General features: G+C 32.7%; 2 protein-coding genes across 2 annotated transcripts in view; one reads left to right on the plus strand and one right to left on the minus strand.

Annotated features, from left to right (window-relative positions):
* Positions 1-4,305, plus strand: part of LOC145328259 (uncharacterized) — a 39,120-nt gene extending 34,815 nt beyond the window's left edge. The window contains exons 10-15 of the mRNA XM_080171875.1: positions 10-91; positions 240-405; positions 972-1,044; positions 1,541-1,592; positions 2,053-2,137; positions 3,948-4,305. Coding sequence (XP_080028001.1) covers positions 10-91; positions 240-405; positions 972-1,044; positions 1,541-1,592; positions 2,053-2,137; positions 3,948-4,004 — 515 coding nt within the window. The 3' untranslated portion in view covers positions 4,005-4,305. The remainder of the gene's footprint in view (positions 1-9; positions 92-239; positions 406-971; positions 1,045-1,540; positions 1,593-2,052; positions 2,138-3,947) is intronic.
* Positions 4,306-13,316: 9,011 nt separating this feature from the next.
* Positions 13,317-24,948, minus strand: part of LOC145328260 (uncharacterized) — an 83,978-nt gene continuing 72,346 nt past the window's right edge. Inside the window, exons 30-37 of the mRNA XM_080171876.1 lie at positions 22,994-23,059; positions 22,492-22,612; positions 20,278-20,370; positions 18,797-18,956; positions 18,467-18,547; positions 16,845-16,949; positions 15,800-16,020; positions 13,317-15,274 (exon numbers count right to left, since the gene is read on the minus strand). Coding sequence (XP_080028002.1) covers positions 15,222-15,274; positions 15,800-16,020; positions 16,845-16,949; positions 18,467-18,547; positions 18,797-18,956; positions 20,278-20,370; positions 22,492-22,612; positions 22,994-23,059 — 900 coding nt within the window. The 3' untranslated portion in view covers positions 13,317-15,221. The remainder of the gene's footprint in view (positions 15,275-15,799; positions 16,021-16,844; positions 16,950-18,466; positions 18,548-18,796; positions 18,957-20,277; positions 20,371-22,491; positions 22,613-22,993; positions 23,060-24,948) is intronic.

Raw genomic sequence — 24,948 nt, forward strand, 5'->3', positions numbered from 1 at the left:
TTTGTTTAGAGGACCTACAACGATCAAATCCATTGCGACAAAGCTTCAGAGAGGACAAAGCAGCTCTTCAGAAACAAATTGAACAAATCAAGTAGGGTTCAAAATTTTAAATTGCAAAAAGAAAGTACAATATTTTTTTGCTGTTTGCAGCTGACTGATTTTAATTAATGAGTTTTTATAGCCCTTTTCTAATTCATATTGAACATAAAACTACTTTTGTACATGGGATTTTATTTAAGAAAGTTAGAAATAGCAGAAGAAACTGAACTGAATCAACTTCTTAACAAAGAAAAGGAGAAGCTAAAAGAAGAGTTTGACAGAAATATTTTACAAGTTGAGGCTGCTTTCAGAAAAAAAATCTTTGACATGAAACAAAAACACAACAATTCAAGACAGAAAATTCAGGTAATTAGTCATAGGGGGTTGTCGACAACCACCCCCCCCCCCCCCAACAAAAAATCCAAATCCTAAATCTTTTTTACTCTTTCTTTTGAATATAAAAAATATGGTTTTCAATTTGAATTCACCCCTCCTCTTAGAGGCCTCTAGGGGCGTAGACGCTAGTTAGTCATACTTCTGCAAAGTATTCTGCTGTGTGACAACAATTGTTCCTGTAATATATACTATACTTATTACAAATCACAAAAATATACATTTTTAAATTAGACAATAAATTTAATAAGTATATGTAGATGTATAGCCTGGATCTAGTGTTGTAGACCTTTTTTGTCTGCTAGCAAATTGCTTTCTGCTCTATTGTAGCGACTTGGTTGTGGTAATATATACGACTCTATGTGCTGATATTCAAAGACCCAATTGAAAGTCTGCACAGGATCCATCCAGAGGGTTGGGGACATACAGTTATTTAACCCCTTCCCCCTCTATTGTTTTACTCTAATAATTAGACAAATGTAAAGATATTTGGTTAATCATAAATACAAAATTATGGTGACAGGTATTTTTTTGTCTAGGAAAGAATAGAAAAGCTGGATGTCTGTTTGAATACTTTCAGTGTGGACAGATATCTCAGGGCTTCAGAGTCAGGTATATAATTGTAGAGTAGCTGCAAGGATACTCTAGCATTCACAACATTTGTTAAGTTCTGCTGTTAGTCTGTATTTTTATGCTCCGTCTTTCGTTATTTTTGGTGTACCTACATGGCTAAAGATTTTAAAGAAATATAAACAATACACCCGTTGATAAAGGTCTACACCCACCTAATATAGCTGAGGGAGGTGTAAAGGTAGCCACACTGCCATTGATTTTAAAAGGGGGGTGTTTCATTTCCTTCCTTCGGGTGAATTAGGGACACTTTTTGAACTTTTAATTGAGTTTGTGTTCACCTATCGGGATGTATCACCCCCCCCCCCGCCCAATTACACTAAAAATATACCCTTCCCTGAATTTGGTTAAAAAGGGGTGTGAAAAATTTTGGGTAATCCTCGTACATCCCCCCTGGCACAACCCTGTGCACGCCACTGGAAGCAACAATGTAAATATCATGAACATAACACGCCTTGAAAATATTATAAATTTTAAGTTCATGAGCTTGAGTGTCCAGTATGTTTGGAAGAAATGCGACCTCCCACAAAGTAAGATTTTTTTTGTATAAAACTTATATAACTACTTATACAAAATAGTTAATAAGAAACAAATTTTATTTCCAAATGCGCAAAAATTAAATTTGAAGAATACTAAAATTACATGACAAAAATGTAAAGGAATTTTATTTGCGTTTTTAAGGCACTCTAAAAAATAATTGGAAATAAATGGGTTAGGGTGTGGTTTTTCATTTGTTTGTTTATTGCTATAGGATTTGGTACCGCAGATATAAGCCTAACGGGTTAGGACCCCAAAGGGATTAGACATTGGAAAAAAAAAATATAATAAATTTCAAAAGTAGGGGAAGAGGAGGTTTTAGTTTGAGGGAAAGCACTGCTTTTTTCTTTACAAAATTATTTTAATTAACATGGGTTTGTAAATACCTTATCAATTCCTTCGTATTGGAAAATATTTTTGCTCGTACGATTAAACAATTTTGTTTCATTTTAGAATCTGGCAATGTGTTGATGGTCATCCTATATGTGACACTTGTCGTAGGCGGCCACAGGTTACATCCTGTCCTGTTTGCAGACAGGTAACAAATTAATCATCTATAATATAAAGTAGCTTGATGTCTGTCTGTCCGTCCCTTAAGATATTGGTAACCACTGCACTGATTGGATTCTACTTTTCAGGGAATATACCTACTGGTCCCGTGGTGGTTTTAGGCTACTTTCTTGGGGGTTGGGAAAACCAACAACCCCCAAAAAGCAAAAAATCCCCCCCTTTTTTAAAATTTAAAATTGGTGGTCGCAGTACCAGAGGTACTTAATTTTTTTAATTTACCTCTTGGGGCAAAGCAAGTAGAATGTGATTATTTTATAAAGCTTAAGATTTCAAAAACTATTGAACTGATTGAGTTCTTCTTTTTATGTAAGTTTCACATAGATCCATGGATGTTTGTGATGGATTTAGACTATTTTTATGCCATCCCTTTGAATCAAAAAAGCCCCTACATGCTAGGGGTGCAGCAGCAGTATGATATAAAGTAGATTTTTTTGTCTGAAACTTAAGATCTCGAAAATTGTATGTATATTTTTATTGTATTCTTCAGAAAAGCTTTTTAAATATCGTGGGGTGGTTTTAAGCTATTTTCCTGACCTCTCCTTTTGAAACTAGGGGTGAAGCAACTAGTTATTCATAAAAAAGTAATGAATCAAAATTAATTGTTTGTTCACTAAGTTTTTGATCTTACAATAAGATAACGTGGTTATCAAACTTCGGTACCAGTGTAAATTTTAGTTTAATTTTTACATTTTTAAAATTGTAAAAGGTTGATTTCCCCAAGGCTTACAGGTAGCTAATGCGCGGCTAAACTAAAAATTTGCAGCGTAGATTTTTACATTTTTACGTCAATTCTTGGAATTTAAATCTAGATGAAATGAAGTAGTAGCGTGATTCTAGAAAATACAATGGTAGGACAATAACAAAAGAGATTGCATATCACTAAGAGTAAAAAATATTTACAATAATGGATATGTAATAGAGGTGGATATTATGACAGGGGGGAAAATTGTCAATTTAGGGTGCTAACATGGAACTCACTTATTGGTCAGTTCTTTCACCTAGAAAGAGGGGAGGTAATGGGCTAAAGGGAGTGAATGGGGAGTATCGTTATTTAAGCTGCGAGTTTCACTTTATTAAAGATCATGAAAATGTGGTGTAAGATCCAAGTAATAATACATCCATTTTTACAATTTATGTTAATTTGATACCCTTACATAAATCCAATGTACATGCCTGCATGTATTTGGCGCGTGTACAGGAATTTACTGGTTCTATCAAGAAAATATACGCACTAATGATATAAGGATAATTCCTGTAACGTATACCTCTTATCGGTAATGTAGGCAATCAATAATTTCAGATAAGGCATGATGATTTCTGTATCAATTATACACAGGATACAAACGTAGCAACTCTATAATTATTACCAGTAAGAGCCCGAAAGTTCATCATCATGTCTGATGATTTGTTTTGCTCTTTTTTGACTAATTTCTAAAAATGGTTATCCCATTTTCTTGCTTCTTGGAATATTAACTCCTAGGACAATAAGGCACTGGTTTCAAGTAATCATGAGATAGATTTATAAGATTTTTTGGTTCATATATTAAGTAAAAGAATAGAGGGGGCATGAGCTATATATAACTCTGCCTACATGGCGGGGACCCTGTTCCGATTTTGAATTGGGTCTTTGAAATCCGCCGATAGCGTCAGAAATATCAACACAGCCGAGTCCCTACAAGGAACAGAAAGAAATTTGGTAACAGAAGAAAAGGGTCTCCACCCCTAGTTGTTTAGATTATACATTAATACTTATACATTTATTGTTGATATTATTATAGGAATTAACTGGCAGAAACGTCCTCGCTGAAAAGATTGCAAGAAGCATTTTTTCTTGAAACTTCAGACCCTGGTTCATCAACAATTAAAATTTATTTATCCTATTAAATTAATTTTAAAATTATTATTTTGGTGGTGACCCCTAAAATGGTGGGTCCACGTATTACGTGCATGACAAATATCTCGAGTTTTTTCCGTCTTAATTTCTTACGACTTTTATACAGTTTTGTATTGTGGGAGGCGTAGTTAGACAAATTAGTTGGGGGGAAAGTACAAAGTTTATACTGAGTTAACACTTTAAGGACAATAGGGATGAAAAGTAGAAAATGTTATTTATGAAATAAAAAAATTATATTTGAATGTTGTATATTAAATAATGTATATCATAAATTAATTTTGAAATGGTTTATAGAAAAGTAAAATCTTTAAAGGTTTAAATATAGATGTAACAAACAATATGATTCAAACGGCAGATTTAAAAAACTTTCAAAATTTCAACAATTGGACATGAGGGAAGTTAAAGACTTGAAATCTGATTTCTTTTAAAGCTGAGTAATAATTATTTAACGCATCGTATTATAGACAGCTTTCCTCGGATATTAAAAATGAAAAATTATCAGATTAAAGCCCTGGTGGTGAGGTAAAGTTTAGTAGCCCCGCTGAGTTAGGGCCCCCTGCACGCACGGGTAAGGTTAGGTTAAACAAGGTAAGGGCTCTCCTCCACAGGGATTAGTTTAGGTAAAATTAAGTAGCTCCACAGGGTTAGGGCCTCCTCCAGAGATTGAGTTACGTTTAGTTAGGTTAGTTTAGATGAAATTGAGTAGCCCCATAGGGTCAGGGCCTCCCACAGGGTTTAGATTAGGTTAAACAAGGTTAAATTAAATTAGGTTAGGTTATATTGAGTTGTCCCGCTGAAATAGGGCCCTCCACATGGGTTGGGTTAGGTTAGGTTAGGCTATGTTAAGTTAGTTTAGGTAATGTTAAGTACCCTTGAAGGGTTAGCACATCCATAGGGGTTAGGTTATGATAGATTAAGTCAGATTAGGTTAGGCTAAGCTAGGCTAGGTTATGTTAGTAGACCCGTTATGTTAGGGGTTAGGATAGAGTTAGGTAGGGTAGGTTTAGTAAGATAATCTTGGGTAACCCTGCAGGGTTAGAGCTGCCTCCAGGAGTCAGGCTATTTTAGATTCAATTAGGTAAGGTTAGGCTAGCTTAATTAATATTGAGTATCCCAAAAGGGTTAGGGTCCCATGCATTGGTTAGTTTAGGTTAAGTTAGGTTTATTTAGATAGGAATAGATAATATAGAGTAGCTTCGCAGGATTAGCGCTCCCTGCAGGGTTTAGGTAAGGTTAGGTAAGGTCAGATAATATTGAGTAGCCTAATGGGTTTGAAACCTCCGCAGGGGTTAGATTCACTTTGGCTCAGTAAAATTAGGTTAGGTTAGGTTTAGTTATGTTAGTTATAACAGAAACCCTCCAGGATTTACCCCCCTTCCCAGGGGTTAGGTTAGGTTAGGTTTGGAAATATTAAATAATCCTGACAGGGTTAAGGCCCTCCAGAGAGGTTAGGAACGGTTAATATTATTGGATATAAATTTGTGCATATACAGTAAATTATAATAACATTATGATTTTATGAAAACATTCATAAACAACATCTATAAATGCAAAGATCTGAAGTGGTAGGTCAAACGCACATCAACATTTGTAGAGTGTAAAACTGCTTAAATATAGGATACTGTTTAAGGACATACTTACATTTTTAGGACTTAATTATAGAGAAGCTTCGGCTAAAACACTGTACAATGTTGTCTTAGGAATCATTATTTCAATTATCGCCAACTATCGCAAAAAAAAAAATTAAAATCAACATGTTTGAAATGGACATACAGAAATTCTAGTAACATTTACTTAACAGATGCTATGCTTCCTAAATCGTATTTGACTTATATAGGAATCAACATACAAAATTATTTAATTGATAAGAAAAAATGTCTAAATTAACAAAAAGAGCTAACCGTCACGGCCGGACAGACAGACTGACCGATCGACCATAATTATAGAGAAGCTTCACTTTAAAATTTCCGAATTCATTATTTTCAATTTATTTGTAATTTAGAGTGTTTGCGGTGTTCTTTGCTCAACTAGTCCCTTTGAGGAAACCATAATTTTTCCATAAAAATTTAGCCATCTTTATTATATAGCAGTTAAAATCTTTAGCTTTTTCAAATACCAATTCTTACAGACGAACACATTAAAATTTTGAGTTATAGAGTAGTTCTTCTACTAAAAAAATCATTTGGTACAACTAATTTGTCTTAACTAAAGCATTTGTTTAAAGTCAAAAATATATAACAACATTCATTTTGTATGTTTACTCACTGAGAACTATCGCCAAAATTTCAAAGAATTTAATTAAACGAAAAAATCTAAAAATTATTATTGATTAATATAATCTCGAACGGTTGTTATTAAATTATCTTTTAAAATTAAATTTCTTTTTTCTTTTAAAAAATCAATACAACAATGTACCTAATAACATTGTGTACTATTATCAATTTGAATGTAGAATAATAGAGGCGTTTCAAGGGGGGCGTACCAAAAAGTGGTTAATTCACCACCATTAATTAAACAGTTTTGAGAATAAAAATATAAAAAATATTGATTTTTTATACATGTATCATATTTTATTTCTGATTATCTTTCATTTCAACAGTAACGGGTGACTTTAGCTTAGGCGTCAATTTATTCGCAGAATATAAAATGTGTTCACTTTAAAGTAAAACGAGGATGACAACATCCATAAAATCAAAGCTCTAAAATCAGAAGGAAGAACAGTCAAACAATAAATTACGAACATTAATTTCAAAGTCTAAACAAAATTGTACATACATTTTTTGTAAAATTGCATAAATATAGGAATCAGTAAAAGGACATACTTTCATATTTAGGATTTGATTATAGAGATGCCTTGCTTATAATACTTTAACTTATTTTCCTAGGAATCATTATTCCAAAAACCAGATAAAAAGGATAAACAGCATCTTTTAATGGAGTTACTGACTTTCTGATAGATAATATAGAGTTGCTACGCTTTCTTATTCGTACAAAACTGTTCTAAATTGTGCCTAACTGTCATAGGAATCATTATGAAAAATTCGAAATTGATATGACAATTCTAAAATGTCGATTTTAATTATTATCTCATACAAAAAATGTTGTCAAAAAAGTTACAAATCAGCATGTTTTAACCCTTAACAGTCGGGCCCCTTGCCGCACCTTAATCAGTTCCTATTAGAGCTAGAGGGCTAAATTTTTTTGTGCAAGTCCCCGGTGTTATGATGAATTTCCGACCTTAAGTAAGTCAAAGTCAATTTTTGCTTCCTTCACCCTTTTATTTAACAACCTTTGTTTTTAGGTCCTTTTTTACTTAAAAATTTTAAACGGCTGTAATTTTTTTATTTTTGAAGCTAGAAGAAATTTTTTTTGCAGAAAATGTTTATTTTTATGTAAATTTTATATTTGAAATATCAAAACATAAATTTCAGCGGCAGCAGCTATATTTGGCAGCTGCCAGCCGCCGCAGTCGGCGAGAAAACGGCGGCGGATCTTTATGAAATTTTAATACATTATGTAGACATGACAGAAAAGCTTAAGTTTAAAGTTTGAAGTCTCTAAGTCAAAAATTGCGGCCACAGGAGCCTTTTAAAGATTTCTGGAGACCTGGAGGATCAGGACCTGCAGGATCATACCTGGAACCTGAAATTGACTTGAACACCTGTATTTAATATGAGGATGTACTACTAAAGGATATTTTAGTATTTTGGTAAGATAAAATGCTTTGTTTAATTAAAAAAATATTTTTGTTCTTTACCTGGATGACTCTGCCAGGTTTGCTGGCATCCTGTGCCCGCCAGGATGGAGCTATTCAAAAAATTCCAACTCTCAGTTATGTGTCATACCCACACTTAAAAAGTCAAGCAGTATGGGCTCTTTATCTTTCACACACAGAAAATGAGATAGAAAAAACCGGATGGGGGGGGGGGCGTTCAACGCCCCCCCCCCTCTCCGACCGTTAAGGGTTAAATGAACGTACAGACTTTCTTGGTAGAGTTGCTACACTTTCTAATTCGTATGGACGGACGTACGGGCGGGGGGACCGATCAAAATTATAGAAAGGCTTTTTTTTAAATGTTTGCAGGAACAAATTGAGCTGAAAAATGAATCTTTTATTTGTTTGCAATTTACTCTATAATTTAAAATGTCTTTTAATCTGTCTAAAAGAGTGTTTGTTTTATAAAGAATTTCTGTATTTCCTACCCTTTTACTTTAGTATCGAAGCTACTCTATAATTCAAAATGTCCGTATTTCGGTTGGAGACAAAGTGGGGGGAACGTGATTTTCTCGGCTCCTATGACAGATAGAAGGCTGAAACTTTTTGTCAACATTCCCAACACTAACGAGCATAATTAACTTTAACACATTCATAGCGGTCGGACTGCTTTTTAGCAGGTTTTAGGCTATATTTGTATTTTTCAAATTTTTCACCATAACTTTGGTGTTTATGGTCCGATTTTCAAATCTTTTTTAGTTATTGATATCTAAATTAAATCCAGCATATAATTTACTTTGGCCGTTGGTATGTCAATCATTATAGAAAATAAAATAAGGTTTTGTGTTTATTTTTTCCAGTGAATCTTTTCTTGATTTTAAAGATTACTCTTTCATTCTATTTGTATGTATTCTCATCCACGATTTTTGTGCCACGCTACTTATGGATGTTGTCATCCTTGTTAGGCCCTTTTTAAAGATTTTAAGCTGCTGTAGTTTTCTTTATTTTTGAGGGTAGAAGAGCAATTTTTCCAAAAAAAAGTTTATTTTGTATTAGAATTCTCAAAATATAAACTTCAGTGGTGTACTTGGAAGCTGTCTGCCACTGCAGTTAGCGGTTGGTGGGAAAATAGCGGCAGATTTTTATGACATTTTAATATGTCATGTTAACATGTTAGTTTAAGCTTGGAGTTTAAAAATAAAATTATCTTAGTCTAAAAGTGCTTTCATAGGAGCCATTTAAAGTTTTATGCAGGTCATACCCAAAACCTGAAAATGACTTTAAACCCTATATTTTAAATTGATATGGACTACTATAGGATCTTTTAATATATTGGTAATGTAAAAAGCTTTGTTTAAGTAAAAAAAAATATTTTTGTTCTTCACCTGCATGATCCTGCCTTGTTTGTTCGCATCCTGTAACCCCAAGGATGGAGATGTGGACTCTCACACATAAAATTAGATAGAAAACATCTGAGGAACTCTAGAACAATGGTTTCCTAATAGTTTATTTGTTTGTTTTATCAAGGTAACGACTTACGGTCGGAAATTTTTTAACAACCAGGGAATATGCTGTAATAGAAGATGATATAAAAGGTTAAAGGAAGCGTTCAATGCCCGTCCCCCTCCTCCCCACTCAAAAACGGAAGGGGTAAAGCTACCTACAACTGCCATTGTTTTCAAAAATGATTATATGAATGGTGTCAAGAAGTTTCAGGTGTCTATCTTGAATAGTAGCTGAGAAAATCACCTTTCCCCTACTCCATTTATGACAAAGTTAAGTATAGATGGACATTTTGGAAATAGAGTAGCTTCGCTACTAAAAAAAAGTGTCATGACATCCTAGAAGTAACTCGAATTTTTACATTAGTTTCATACGAAGTTGTCTGCGATGTCATCGCTAATTTTTAAAATCAAATTGATATTTTTGTTATACAAAATTAAATTTCTTGATAATTTTAATTGCTTTTTAATACAGAATGTATATATTCTAAATATAAATTAATTTTGTTTCTACTAAGGCGTTGCAAAATTTTAAGTTCGCCAAAATTGAGATATGCCAGAGAGCCGGACCCACCATTTTAGGATTCACCATTTTGGTTCTAAAAGACAGGGCTCAGCAGCTTCGACTAAGCCTTAAATTAAGGTTTAAACTTCCAGATGATTTTTAAATTTAAAAAGTTTGATTTCCCTGAGACCTACAGGCGGCTGAAATGCAGTGCAGCTGCCGAGCCCTGCTAAAGACAAGGGTAATAATATCCTAAGTAGTGGAGCATTAAAAGTTTACATCTTAGCAAGCAGCGTTGCGGAGCCGTTTTATTTTGGTGCGGCTCCGGATTTGGCTCCGACCTAAAATCAAGAAAAACTCGACATGTTTTTTCCCCACGTATATTTTTTACTTTTGAAGGTTTGAAAAGTTCCACTTTTGATAAAAATTGACTTGAAAAACTTAAACTGTTTTTAACCTATTTTTAAAACGTATATAAAAAATATACTATGACACCAGTAAAATCAGACTGCAGAGCCTAAATTTAAATTAAATCCCCAATAAACTTTTTTGGGGGGATTTAAATATTAATTTTTACTGTTGCTGTGATCATTTTGACCGAAGCAAAAGGTTTTTTTTTATTTGGGTAAAATTCGTAGCTTTTAGAGTGTTTTGCTTCATAAATATTGTATTCTGGTATAGAGTAAAATTAGGCCTTATGATTTTACTATAAAAATTCACTAAAAAGTTAATTCTTTATAATATATCAACGAACAAACATTAACATGTTTGTGTTCTCTCACTTATTTTAAAAACATAAAAAATGGCTGTAAAGGGTTAAATGACAACAAATGTTTATGCAATACAACAAATTTATTTTTGTCACATATACAAATGCGTTATAAAATAAGATTATTCAAACTTATTTTTTAAAATAATTTTAAAAAGAATGTATCTTTTATGTGTATGGTTTTCATTCTTTTCATTTTAATTAAATAAAAATTATTTAACTACAATGGAAATAAGTCACTTTGTGAAAACACTGTTTTTTTGAATTGTTAGGAATTGAAATAAAACAAGAATTCTTATTGGTTAGATTTCAGAATTATTTGTTTTATTGTAAATGTTAGATTTTTCAATGAAATTAATTGTTTTGGAAAAAAAAATTATTTCCAATGAACAGAGTAATGTTTTTTTATTGTATCAATATAAAGTGAATTATATAAAAATGTTCTGTAAGCCACAATATTACCCGAAGTAAAAAAAAGAGCTTTTGCTTCGGTCAAAATGATTACAGCAACACTAAAAATTAATTTTTAAATCCCCCAAAAAAAAGTTTATTGGGGACTTAATTCAAATTTGGGCTCTGCAGTCTGATTCTATAGGTGTCCTAGTATATTTTTGACCCCCCATTCAAAAATAGGTTAAAAACAGTTTAAAAAGGGCATTTGCACATAACAAAACAGAGTTACCAAATTTTAATTTATAAAAAATCTTTATTTATCTAGTCCGGAGCCGGAGCCGTTTTTTAACGAAAATTACGGCTCCAGCAAAATATGGCGGCTTCACGGCTTCAGGCTCCGCAACACTGTTAGCAAGAAATGTACAACAAACTGCTACAGAGTTAAATAAAATAATTCAATTAACGTATCTGTTTGTATGAGTTATAAGCGAACCGATATTTAAAATTATAGAGAAGCTTCGCTAATACACTAATACTAGAAGATGTAATTGTAAATGAAAAAATTAATTATTCGTATATTAATGTTTGTCTTAAATATTTCAGAAAATGTAAATATTGTTTGAATTTTATTGTTTTTATACCTTTACCCATATTAATATATCTTCTTAAGAGATAAGACAATAACCGGTTAATTGACGTACATCCCCAATGATTATCAACAAAATTACCCCTTCTGTGTTATTGGCTGAACAATTCGGAACTAATAGTTTAGAGTCATCCATCAAACTAAAGTACCCAAAGTGTTTAAGCTAACAAATAAGACATCGTGCTTTAAAAACTTTGGGTACTTGTATTATTAGTGCAATATACCATGGGATCAACTACAACATAATAAGCCGCTGAACAGATAAAATCTCCGTGACTCGACTTTATTTGTTGATACTTGACTATCAAGCTGTTTATATATTCAGAATATGCTAATTTTCTTCGCTTTAAATAATGTAAAAGGTTTCGTGATTTTATGAATATTAAATTAAATATATTTTCAATGAATATTATCAAGGTCATCCAAACTTTTTGTTTTGGGGTAGGGGGGTGGGTGGGTAGAATCTGGATTTGGAAGGGTGGTATTATCCTCCCCCTACTAAAATTTTTTTTGTGGCAAGTAAAGGTTAGCTTTGCAGATATATAAAGGCTACCATATTTAGCCAAATATATAAACAACTAGCGGTTGTCATGGAGGGGATCTATATTTTAAAGGGAAGGGGAAAAAAGAAAAATAACATAAAACCATCGCGCAACTCCACATGAAAACAAAATAGCCTCAAACCAACTCGGGACCAATGTGAAGCTTCCTAATGTAAAAATTCTCAATCAATTTAAAAGCTAAAATCTTAAGCTTCTGAAAAAATAGGACTATTGGCTTCCCCCTTACCCCAGGTAAAGAGTGAGAATTATTTGTGAGCGGCATGTCCTACCCCCCCCCCCTGAAAATAGCTTAAAACCACCCTGAGAAGCACAACCTTGTAGGTTCAGTGGTTACCGAAATCATAAGCTTACGAGAGACCCTACAAATTTGCAATATAGATAAAAACTAAGCATCAAACCAAAGTTTAAAAATTTACATAATCATAATTTTCGTAATTAAGTTTGGTCTCTCATATGAGAGCAGATATTTTTTTATTCCCTGAAAAATCATAACTTAGCCTCGGATAGCCTATAGAAGACACCACGATAATTCAATTGGTATACTTCTAAACCAAGACTTGCTAAATGATGTGCTTGATCATACGGACAAACACCATCCGGACACCCAACTCTTTGATTTCACGACCTATTTTGGGACAAGGCAATTCCCCTACTCTTACTATTTATGTCGCGAACCTGACAGCAGTAGGAACCATTTCTAACTCGTTGCTGGGCCGGGATTCGAACCTGCTTCAGTCCTGACAACATATTAAGCCACAGTAGTGGGTTAAATTTGATGTCTGAAGAAGCGTCGGTCTAGTTTTAGTGATCTAATATGAAATCAAAGAATGCTAATTTTTTAATCTTTTGAAATTAATGTGAAGTTTAATCTATTTATTTTTTGTCAAAAGTCAGACAAACGAACATAAACAAATATAGAGCAACAACGCTTTAAACATTATATAAAGATTAAAGTAAAAAAAGATAAGACATGAGCTGTGTGCAGGGACTGCTAGCTATTCAGCCAATCAATTCCATTTGAAATTGCCACAGAGCAAGTTGCCAACAGCCACTTTGCCAGGTAGTTGTCTGTATTCTACATCTACATTTATTATAATTTATAACGCCAATCGAACAAACTAAGTTATAGAATAGCTCTGATATAAATAAAAATCAGATAATAAATATCATAATAAATATATTGGATAAAAAAGGGGGGCGCGGGTCGTAAACGGAGACACAATAGTAATACAACTTATCAGTACAACAGTACAAAACATTTCATTTAGTTCAAGTGCAGTTCACGGTCAAATTTTCCTGGTAACCATTATCTCCAAAAATCTATTGACTGTATACTGTAAACAGTAGTCCTTAATCAATAATACGCAGTTATCTCAGACTCGCAGTGCACATACATGCACAAAAAAAATAATTATTTTACGCTTTTTCCTTCAATGAAGCTTTCCCTGTGCAACATTGGATCTTAGTTGATCCAGATTATGTGTAGGCCTTATTAAGCCGCTTTTAACGGTGTGCAAGAACGATATGTAAGTATAGCCGTTTGGCAGCTAGGACTAGCAGCCTTTAAAATTAAAAGATTTTAGGAGTTAACTGTTACATACAATAACATTTTACCGTAAACTACACTTGACCAAACATTTCATTTTCATTACAAATTTTCAATCATTACAAAATAAGAATGTAAATATTTCTTTTTAAAGCAAGCATTTTTGTAATTTGAACGATACATTAAAACTGAATAAAAAGATCGAAAATGATCAAAATTAAATTTATAATTCGTTCAAATTACATATTTTTATGATTCTGAAGCATTTAGCTTATTTACACTGCTTTTTTTACTTTTATGCTATGATTTTTTTATAGGAATGAACTAAAATATTAAAATAAATGCTATTATGGTGTTACTATTGCTAAAAAAATTAAATAAATTAACTTAAATTAAAATTAACCTGATGATTTTAAATAAAATATTGTAATAAATTTAGTTAAAATATTTTCATTATTACTTTAAAAATTGCTGAAATTAATTTAGAGCATTATAATTCTTATAAAATCAAAACAAAAAAAATGTTTAAAAAAACTTCATAATTTATCACATATTCCAAACATTTATATTATACAGTTTACATAGATTAAAACAAACATTAATACCAACTTGTAATAACTAACTAGTGCAGAATGAAATATTTTTTTTTGCGGATTTTTCAAATCCTATATTATACTAGTGTCGCAAAAGACAAAATTTTATGAGTCTGATTCTAAACATTTTAGATCAATTATTTAAAATATCTTATATTACAATTTTAAAATGAATCCACATTTCTTGTAGATCTTTTTTTATGTTTTGATCTACAATACCTATCAAAACATCAAAAATTCTACCTAACTATAAAAGTTTGGCATTTTTCTTGTATATCACTTAAAGGACAATTTTGAAGATTTTTAAAAAGAATTTCGCCCACTGTTTGGGGCAATTGAATTTTTAGAAAATTGTGATGTTTATCTGAAAGTTTTCTTTATGATATGATCATTAAAAATAGTTTTTATGATAGTTGAAATTACATTTAATTTAAGTAAGATAAAAATGGTACTTTTCTAAAAATATTAGTCTATGAAAAAGTAGCTACTTTTATTTTACTGCCTATGATTCTTATTTTCCTATGCAATCTAGCACACTTAGCCATAAGTCTATCCTATGAAAACTATTTAATCTAGCCTTAAAACACAATTTAAAGTGCTACTTTTCAATAAACTTTTGCCATTGGTAGTATGGAGGCTAATTTTTAATGATTAAAATGGTTTTGGTTTAACCAATGTTTTTGAGTGTAACAGATAAAATAACATTTAATTTAATCATGAAATGGGCTCATTTACTTAGTTGCAATGAATTAGAGATTACGAAAAATCTTTCCAATTTTTAGATATCAATAGGTAGATAACAACTTATTTAAAATGTTATATTAACTGTTAAACTCAATCACTTTGTTATCACTAATAGAGTTGATGGGATGTTTACATCTTTCTGTCCGGACGTTCGCATCAATAAGGTTCCAAGATTTCTTCTACTAAGCCATAAACTTTCCTCTGTTGGGCTCCAGGGGGGAGGACGTCTTAGGACCTTAAAATATTTTACATTAAATAACAAATTTAGTTATTAATCGCATCGTAATATAGACATCTTTCCGCGGTTATAAAAAAAAATTTATAAAATGTTAGGTATTATCTTTGTTTTGTTATTTGTGGAAAATTGTCTGTAATATGATGCTATACATTAATTTACAGTATGGCTGAGAACTAGCTATAACCCGGCGGATATCAATAGGTTTCAAAACCATACTAAAAAGTACTTTTATGACAACATTTCTAAAATTATATCACATAAATAATACGTAAAAATAATAATTTCTTTGGCTTAGAAGGTAGAGCATCCCACAGTGAAAACTTCCATATAGAGGTCGTGAAATTAAAGGTTTTTCATTGGAATAATGATTTGAGTATTTTGGGCCTTTTATTATAAAACCATGATTAGGAGGCAATGATTATGAGCTATTTAAGCAGGTTAAATTTTCAGCAAGGCTCTATTATTAATTGAGGCTTAATTATCAAATAATCTTTATCTCCGTTTTATTCCACATCTTTTTACCTGTTTTCAAATCCAGAAATTCTGACCTATTGGTCGCCCCACCACCACCACCACCCCGCCTCTCATAATACTCCTCATCCCTGTCCCCGCCATCTCTGTAATCTCTGCTGCCCCGCCTTTCATAGTGCTCGTCCTCGCGGCCTCCCCGCCGGTCATAGTAACGGTCGTAATCGTCGTCCCGAGGGCCCCGACGGTCATATCGGTCATCGTGGCGGTAGCTTCTAAAGTATACGGATATATATTAGATATGAAAAATTAGCCTAAAACCAGCTGAAGACTTAAATTCAAAAATAAAGTAGCCCTAGACCATCTAGGGACCAAACGTAATATTGTCAAATATGAAGAACTCAATCGGTTCGTTGGTTACAATGTCTTTCAAAGACAAAAACTACTTCAAATAAGAGTAATACTGGCTGCACCACTATAATCTAGGTGCGTTGTATTCGGAGTGATATGAAAAAGGAGAAAAATTACCTAAAAAATCGAAAGGTTTAAATCTAAAAAATAAATAGCCTAAAGCCATAACAAGTCGTATTTGAAGGTAAAGTAGAGAATTAAATCTAAGCTAGAGACAGAAAAACATTACTTTTTTATATATTAGTAGTTATATAAAAGATTTTTGTTTTTAACTTTTTTAATATTTATAAGCTTTAAATAACTTTTTGTTAGTAAACAATATAACAAAAGTTTCCATTGTTTTATTTTTCAAATAAGGATAATAAACAAAATAAAGGAGCGGGATTCTTAGAATAAATAAACACATTATCCAGCATTCATGTTTAATTAAAATATAGTAGCTAAGATAGTAGTGGCTGCTCCCCTAGCATATAGGGGATCTGTATTTGAAATGCTAGGCAAAAATAGCCTAAAACCATAACACTGAATTCTAATAGAATATAAAGTCAAGGATACTATTGCATATATTGAAAAAGGAAAATTTGTCGTCAATCTAGTTTGCTAATATGGACCTTATTTATTAGTCAGTTCTTTTATTTAGTAGGGGGTGAGGGTTTGGGGTGAAGGGGATTGATGGGGATATCGTTACCTATCAGTGGAAGAGTCCCTGTCTCTATAATATCCTCTATCAGACCGTGTGGGGGAAGGTCTACGCATTGGGGAGCCACGACGCCCACCTCCTCGCCTCTCCGACCTAGGCAAATACGAAAATTGCTATTATTAAGAAACAAATTTGATTTGGGTGTTGAGACAACAGACATATTGAACAACAGACAAATGGTACAAAAGACCAAATGGACAAAAAACCTAATTTGACAAAAGACCTAACATTTTCTTCTCTATGCTAAACACTGCGTGCGATATACCCCTTATATTACATAACCTAACCTAACCTAAGGTAAAACACTAACACAAAAAAGTCTTTTGTCAAATGTCCCCTGCTCTCCTCCCTGCTGATTTGGGTCAAAGTGTAACTACACCTTACTTACCAGACATATTTACGTAGATGACACAACTTTTAATTTCAGAATTTATACATTTGTCGCTAAAATAAACCAATCGAGTATCCTTGTTAAAAAACTAGCGTAGTATTGAATGAATTTTATACCTAAGGAGACATGTTATTGATTCATTTTAGTGGTAATTAACAAATCACGTGTTTCCTTGTTATTATTAGCTATTATCAGATTTCCTTTGAAAAGGGGACACGTTATTGGTCTATTTTAATGGCAATAAACCAATCACGTGATTCCTTGTCAAAATATTAGCGTTTTATCAGATGTACTTTAATAAGAACACACGCAATTGGTTCATTTTAGCAGTGAATTATAAATTGGGAAATTCATTGGTTGTGTCATATTAATATTACCTTGTGGATGGGGAGTAATCCCTGCTCCTGTGTGTGGGTGAATATTCATATTAATATTACCCTGTGGATGGGGAGTAATCCCTGCTCCTGTGTGTGGGTGAATATTCATATTAATATTACCCTGTGGATGGGGAGTAATCCCTTCCCCTGTGTGTGGGTGAATATTCATATTAATATTACCCTGTGGATGGGGAGTAATCCCTGCTCCTGTGCGTGGTTGAATATTCATATTAATATTACCCTGTGGATGGGGAGTAATCCCTTCCCCTGTGTGTGGGTGAATATTCATATTAATATTACCCTGTGGATGGGGAGTAATCCCTGCTCCTGTGTGTGGTTGAATATTCATATTAATATTACCCTGTGGATGGGGAGTAATCCCTTCCCCTGTGTGTGGGTGAATATTCATATTAATATTACCTTGTGGATGGGGAGTAATCCCTGCTCCTGTGTGTGGTTGAATATTCATATTAATATTACCCTGTGTGGATGGGGAGTAATCCCTTCCCCTGTGTGTGGGTGAATATTCATATTAATATTACCCTGTGGATGGGGAGTAATCCCTTCCCCTGTGTGTGGGTGAATATTCATATTAATATTACCTTGTGGATGGGGAGTAATCCCTGCTCCTGTGTGTGGTTGAATATTCATATTAATATTACCCTGTGGATGGGGAGTAATCCCTTCCCCTGTGTGTGGGTGAATATTCATATTAATATTACCCTGTGGATGGGGAGTAATCCCTTTCCCTGTGTGTGGGTGAATATTCATATTAATATTACCTTGTGGATGGGGAGTAATCCCTTCCCCTGTGTGTGGGTGAATATTCATATTAATATTACCTTGTGGATGGGGAGTAATCCCTTCCCCTGTGTGTGGGTGAATATTCACCCCGGGATCTAAATGATAAGTCAGAACGGTCTCTGAAATAAACACCAAAGTTAGCTTTGAACATGCACGGTTATCCTATCCTTCCTGTAGTTTAAAACGTAATAAACGAATTTATTTAATAGAGAAGTACCAGGTTTTGATAGAACTAACCGATATAAATGCTTTAGATTCATAATTTAGTATTATAGGCACTTTACGCAAGATAAAGAATATTTAACGACATTAAACTATCTTAACAACTCACATATCGACAAAAGCTAAGAACAAAAGAAATGATCTACCTTTCTCTAGAAGGGGAAATTCTTCCCAAAGTTGGTGGCCGTGTGTCGAAAATTGGCGGCAAAACAGTGGGCATCATCATAGCTGGCATGGAGGGCAGACCCCCCAGGCCAGGGAGGGGTGGCAGCACCGCGGACGGTCCACCGAGACCAACAGGCAGACCTGGATTAAAAGAAGTTTTGTCAAAAGAAAATTGTTTTGTCTCTAATTGTGTCTTTAGGCCAGGCTATGAGCCTGTTCAAAGGGATAGTTTCATGAAGTGCATTTAAAAAAAAATAGTGAACTGTAAGTTTTTTCTATTTTAAATAACGTAGTAGTGCATAATATAAAGTTATTGATTAAAATTAAAAGATTTGACCAGGGATTTTCCTTAAAAAATGAGATTTTCATTTTTATTTTCAACTTCGTTGCATGTTATATATGGCAAAAACTTTTTTGTCATAAATACAACTTTAGATAGCGTTTACTAGTTAATAGAACTTAAAACTTTTTATACAACATAATACACATAACAACAAAGTATGACCAATAAAATATTTAGTATAGTACTTAGAGTAGTGATTTTTTTATATGTCTTAGTAGAATATATTAGGCATTGGATAGATATGATTGTGATAAAGAATTTCAACATTGACCTGACCGAACTTTTTTTATTTGACAATATCTAAAAAAGTTAGTGATTTGCAACATAAATTACATGAGAATGGTCTTTAAATATATATGTTGTATGGTTAGTTGGTATTTCCGCGTATATTGTAAGTAAACAGGATGGATTTTTTTTATTTTTTTAAAAAGAATCTCTAGATAACCTGTCCTATAATGAACCGGACGTTATTTATTATGTTTTTTAAGTGACTTGTCCCAAGGGGAACTCCTGTTCAATTTTTTTATAACTCTTGTGAAATATGTGGAAAAAGATTCTCTTGTATTGGTGTTTTGGCTATACATATTTGAAAAAAAATAGACCATTCTCATGTAATTTATGTGGCAAATCACTTTAACTTTTTTAGATATTGTCAAATAAAAAAAGTTTGGTCTGGTCAATGTTAAAAATTCTTTAACATATAATCATATCTATCCAATGCCTAATATATTCTACTAAGACATATAAAAGTTCACTACTCTAAGTACCTTAACTCTTTAAATACACTTCGTAGAACTATCCCTTTGAATGCGCCCCATATTATTCGAATCACATAAAAAGCTAACAGATATGTTTTTATTCAACAGCAGTATATAATAGCTAACAAATACCATTGTCTATCTTTATATAAAATCTCTCTCGGTCTTTACCGAAGGATCTCGCTAACCGTTGAACCAGGTCAAGTGTAAGTTTACAGCTGTTTCAGGGGAGGGTAAATCCCCTTCCCTAAAAAATTCTTTAAAAAATAAAAAAAAAACTTTAAGTACCCCTATAGGCCTGTAATGGAGTAGCCGCTGGTTTATCTATAATATACCTTGATATCAATTAATCAATATATACCTGGCAACGGAGGTAAGCTGGCAGGATCAGTGATACTGTTAGTTTCAGAATGGTCACCTACAGTACTGTTAGCTGCTGAACCGTTTTTCATACCTGAAAAATTCCAGATTATAAAATAGTACAATGTTTATTGTATGTCTAGATATTATTTTATGATTCAAAATGTCCCACTATTTTAAAGATTTTAATACACAAAAATAAAAACTCAGGTTAAAATAAGTTTAGACAATCTCAATTTCACTTAAAATAAAGAAAGCTTCAATAAATGTATTTTGTTTACAAGTACTATTTACATCACAAAGAATCAAAATCAATAATTTTAATTTATACATATCTCGTCTTTTAATGGGATCCTAGAAGAAATAAAAAACAAAAATAAAACAATCAGCATTCAGCTAGGGTTTTAAAAACAAATGCATTCACAAATAAACAACAAAAAATAAATAAAAATAAATTGTGTAGGTACATTCAAAATAAATAAGAGAAAAAAAACGTGAATAGCAGGTGCTTTAAAAATATTAGAAAACGTTAAAACATTCATAAAAGTGTAACGTGTTGTTCGCAGAATAATGTACTATTTTCTTATAAAAATATTAGAGATTATTTTTAAAGCGTTAAAAAGCTTTGAGTAATACGACTGTTATAAGTGATCACATCTATCAACTCTCCTCCAAATAGAAAAAAATAAATTAAATGTCATACGTCAATAGCAAGTAAATTACAGGAATCTAAAAGGATAAATTGAGGTACTCCCCAAAGAAAATACACAAAATTACCCCTTCTGTAGATTACATTTAGCGGTTGAAACGATTTGACACTTAACTTAATAAACCAAACAATCTGGCCTGGGTGTAATTTGTTTTGAGAGGTAACTAAAGGAAAGTTTGTAAGAAGGAGAGAAATAAAGTCTCTGGGTTTAGGGTAATTTTCATTTATCTATAATACAGGGGCATTTTTTCTATGGGCGATTTTTCTGAGAGAGGGTGGTGGTGACCTTCCCCACAATACTAATAAACCTTTCAAGGACCTATGCAAAGTTACATACATAAGCAATACTAGATTACAATTCCTACATCTGTTTATAATTGCATATTCAACCTATTTGTCTTTTAACAAGGTTAAAACAGCTATTAGATCTTTAAATTCAAATATTTTCAAGTGATTTAAAAGAAAAAAGTAAAAATAGGAAAACCTTTTGTCCCGCCATCTGAAATGAAACAAAATAAAAAAGATTAAAAGCCACAAAATCACTAAAACATAAAATGATACTAGACATTTTATATATGACAACACGGTAGGGATGCCGTTAACTTGCCGTTATTCTCGCCGCCATTGTTGGCGGCGTCTGGTTCCGCAAAAGAGACCGCTTTACCGCCGCGCTGATGATGACTGTTGGAACCTTCGACACAAAAATATTTTCCAAAAAACGATAAAAGCAATTCCAATTTATGGATGGAGATAAAAACTGTTATTACATGTATGATGTAGTTGCTATTGTTTTTTAGTTACTAGCGGCTACTCCACTAGCATATAGGGGCAGAGATGGTTTAGAAAAATTACTTAAAACCATCACAAAACCAGATGTTAAGATTGCCCAAAAAACCGTACCCAATCGGTTAAGTAGTTTTTGAGAACTTAAACTTCAGACAAAAAAAAACTTTATATGATAAAATAGGCTAAAATAAAAATAATAAAGGATAAAAAGTGTTGTTAATCAATCTTCATTCCTACATGCAGAAAATTGGTTATTTAGTGATAGGGAAAGAATGATAATGATTTTTAAACTACATTTACAAACCCAAAAATAACATTTAAAAACGGACATTTAAACATTGTACCTATAATACTAAATATTTAATATAACAGCAGGAAACAATCTTTTAATTTTTGTAACTTGCGCGTTGTATTAAAAAGTCAAATTCAAGAAATCATCAAAAATACTCAACATTTATCCGTGTCGGTCAGTCTGAAGCTCTCGCTATCCCAATTCAAAATCACGCCTTCATCACAGTAACACTGTTACTCGTTTCATAATAGTTTACAACCTATTTATTTCTTTCCAAATATCCTTTTCAGGATACAAGAATTGCTTAATACTATACTTTGTGGAAAAGATCCTATTGTTAACTATTATTTTAATCATCAGAAAGCTTCGCTGTTTTTAGATGAAATCGTCCTGTTTCAAAATGTGAATTGTTTACAACTAGAACCTACCTTCAGGTTTATCTTGTTGAATAGCCTGTATGGTTTGCTGGAGGTCAGCTTTCTCCTGCTCCAGGTTCTGGGCCCGCGACTCTGTCACTGTCAGACGATTTCGCAGGGTGCTGATTTCAGTCTAAATATAATACTAGTTATATATCGCATTTTATAGACAGCTTTCCGCAGCTATTAAAATGAAAGCTAAGATTCTAAAATCTGCGGAAACCTGTCTATATTATCCTCTCGGGTATCAATTTTATGAGTTTTCGACATTGCTGAATACCAGTTCTAATCCAGATTTCGAAGCCATACTGAAATCATGGATTACATCATCCACGAAAGCGAAGCTCAAAAAAACATATTTTCTAACAGACGAATATTTACAAATATAGAGTAACAACGCATTTAATATGGGCATAAAGTGCTTACATTTTAAGATTTTATTAAAGAAAAACGTCGCTTATAACATTATGCCTAATTGTCGAAGGAATCACATTTTTGAAATATAAAACTGTACCTGAAGATCTGTAAGTTTTCTCTCCGCCTGTCTGGCAGCCACCCAGTTCTCATGAGCTTTCTTTTCCTAAAACATTTATACGAATAGAATACGTAGATATATTAATAGGAGAAAAATTGTCGTCAATTTAGGCTGTTAATATGGATCTCATTTAATGATCCGTTCGTTTATCTAGTAGGAGGGTGTGAAGCAAAGAGGTGGATTGATGTATCGTTATTTTAGCCAGCTGCTAGTATCACTTCATTAGAGTATATGAAAATCTAGTGCAACATCAATATATCGATTATACTGCAGTTTTATAGTATTTATGGGGGAAAATATTACCCTTTAGATTAAGGTTTAATAGTTATTTATCGCATTGTATTATAGACAACCTTCCGCGGATTATTAACCTCCCCGGGCTAACAAAGCTGGTATTAATTTTATGGTTTTTTAAATTTTAATATTCGTTGTAAATTGCGTCACGCGTAATATACATGATTTTTCGATGTGTGGTTTAGTTAACTGACAATTACAATCAACTGACTATCAAATGCATCGAAAAAGTCAAACTAACAATAAATGATAATATACAGTGTGGCCACAACCAAAAAAATACTGATACTGAAGAAAAAAAGGGAAATACTGAAAATACTGAATCCTAAAACAAGAAAAAATACTGAAAATACTGAAGAAAAAAAAAGGAAATACTGAAAATACTGAATCCTAAAATAAGAAAAAATACTGAAATACTGAACAAAAAATACAAATACTCAATAAGTATTTTTTTTATATGATTCCTCATTTCAAAATTTCATATCATCATAGCTTTATTATTAGGGGGATATTTTAAAGATCTTTTAATTTTGCCTCTTAGATTTTGTTGCACCAATTAAGCAGAAAATGACTGATAAATATTTTAAATGATTACAAAACTTAAATACTTTTTAGTTGAGTTAAGAGCCTAGACGTCCAACCTTTTTTTTTGGGGGGTGGGGGGTAAAATTTTTTTAAGGGGGGGTAATTCGCTTTTTTTTTGGGGGGGGGGGGGGGGGGGTAAAATTTTTTTTACCCCGGGGGTAAAATTTGTTTGGGGGGGGGGGGAATTACCCCCCATGAAATCTGTTGGCAGGGGTAAATTTTGTTTACCCCCCCCCAAAATTTACCCCCGGGGAAAATTTTTGGAGGGGGTAATTTAAATTTTATTAAATATTTAGTATTAAAAATTCGCGCGAAGCGCGCAAAATTTTTTTTAGTTAGAGATTTTTTATTTTAGGGGGGGGTATTTAACCCCCCAAAATTGTTTGGGGGGTAAATACCCCCTCCTAAACGGTTGGGGGTGCCTACGGCACCCCCAGGGTAGGGTAAAATTTTGAATGGGAGGGATAAAATGAAAAAAAAATTTGGGGGTGCCTACGGCACCCCCAAATTCGTTTGGGGGGGAGGGGGGTAATCGTCACTTTACCCCCCCCCCTGGACGTCTATGGTTAAGAGCATGCTAAAAAACTTTACCTTCAATAACCATGCAAAGTACTCACCTTAGATTATTCATTCTATTAATAGACAAAAAAAATATCTGAAAAAAATACTGTATAAAAGCATCTCAAATATCTAAAAAATTTATATTTGGGATGAAATTGAAAAAAAAATGTATATTACCATAAAAAAAAGCAAAATTAATGTACAAAGTTATAGGGTAATTTATAGGAAAGTAAAGAGAGGCGCGAAGCGCCGAAAAAAATCTGACATTAACTACTTGAAAAAACATCTTATTTATGCAAATTTTTTTTGGAATTTAAGAAATAATGAAAATACTGAATCATGAAAATTTCCAAAAACTGAAAAATACTGAATAAAATTTTCAAATACTGAATATTCAGTATTTACTGAAAATACTGAAGCCCCAATTTCCAAATACTGAAGAATACTGAAGATTTTCAGTATACTGAAGAATGTGGCCACGCTGAATATAATAA

Source organism: Acartia tonsa, chromosome 9, assembly GCF_053477335.1.
Source record: "Acartia tonsa isolate MP-2025a chromosome 9, ASM5347733v1, whole genome shotgun sequence".
Classification (NCBI taxonomy): Eukaryota; Metazoa; Arthropoda; class Copepoda; order Calanoida; family Acartiidae; genus Acartia; species Acartia tonsa.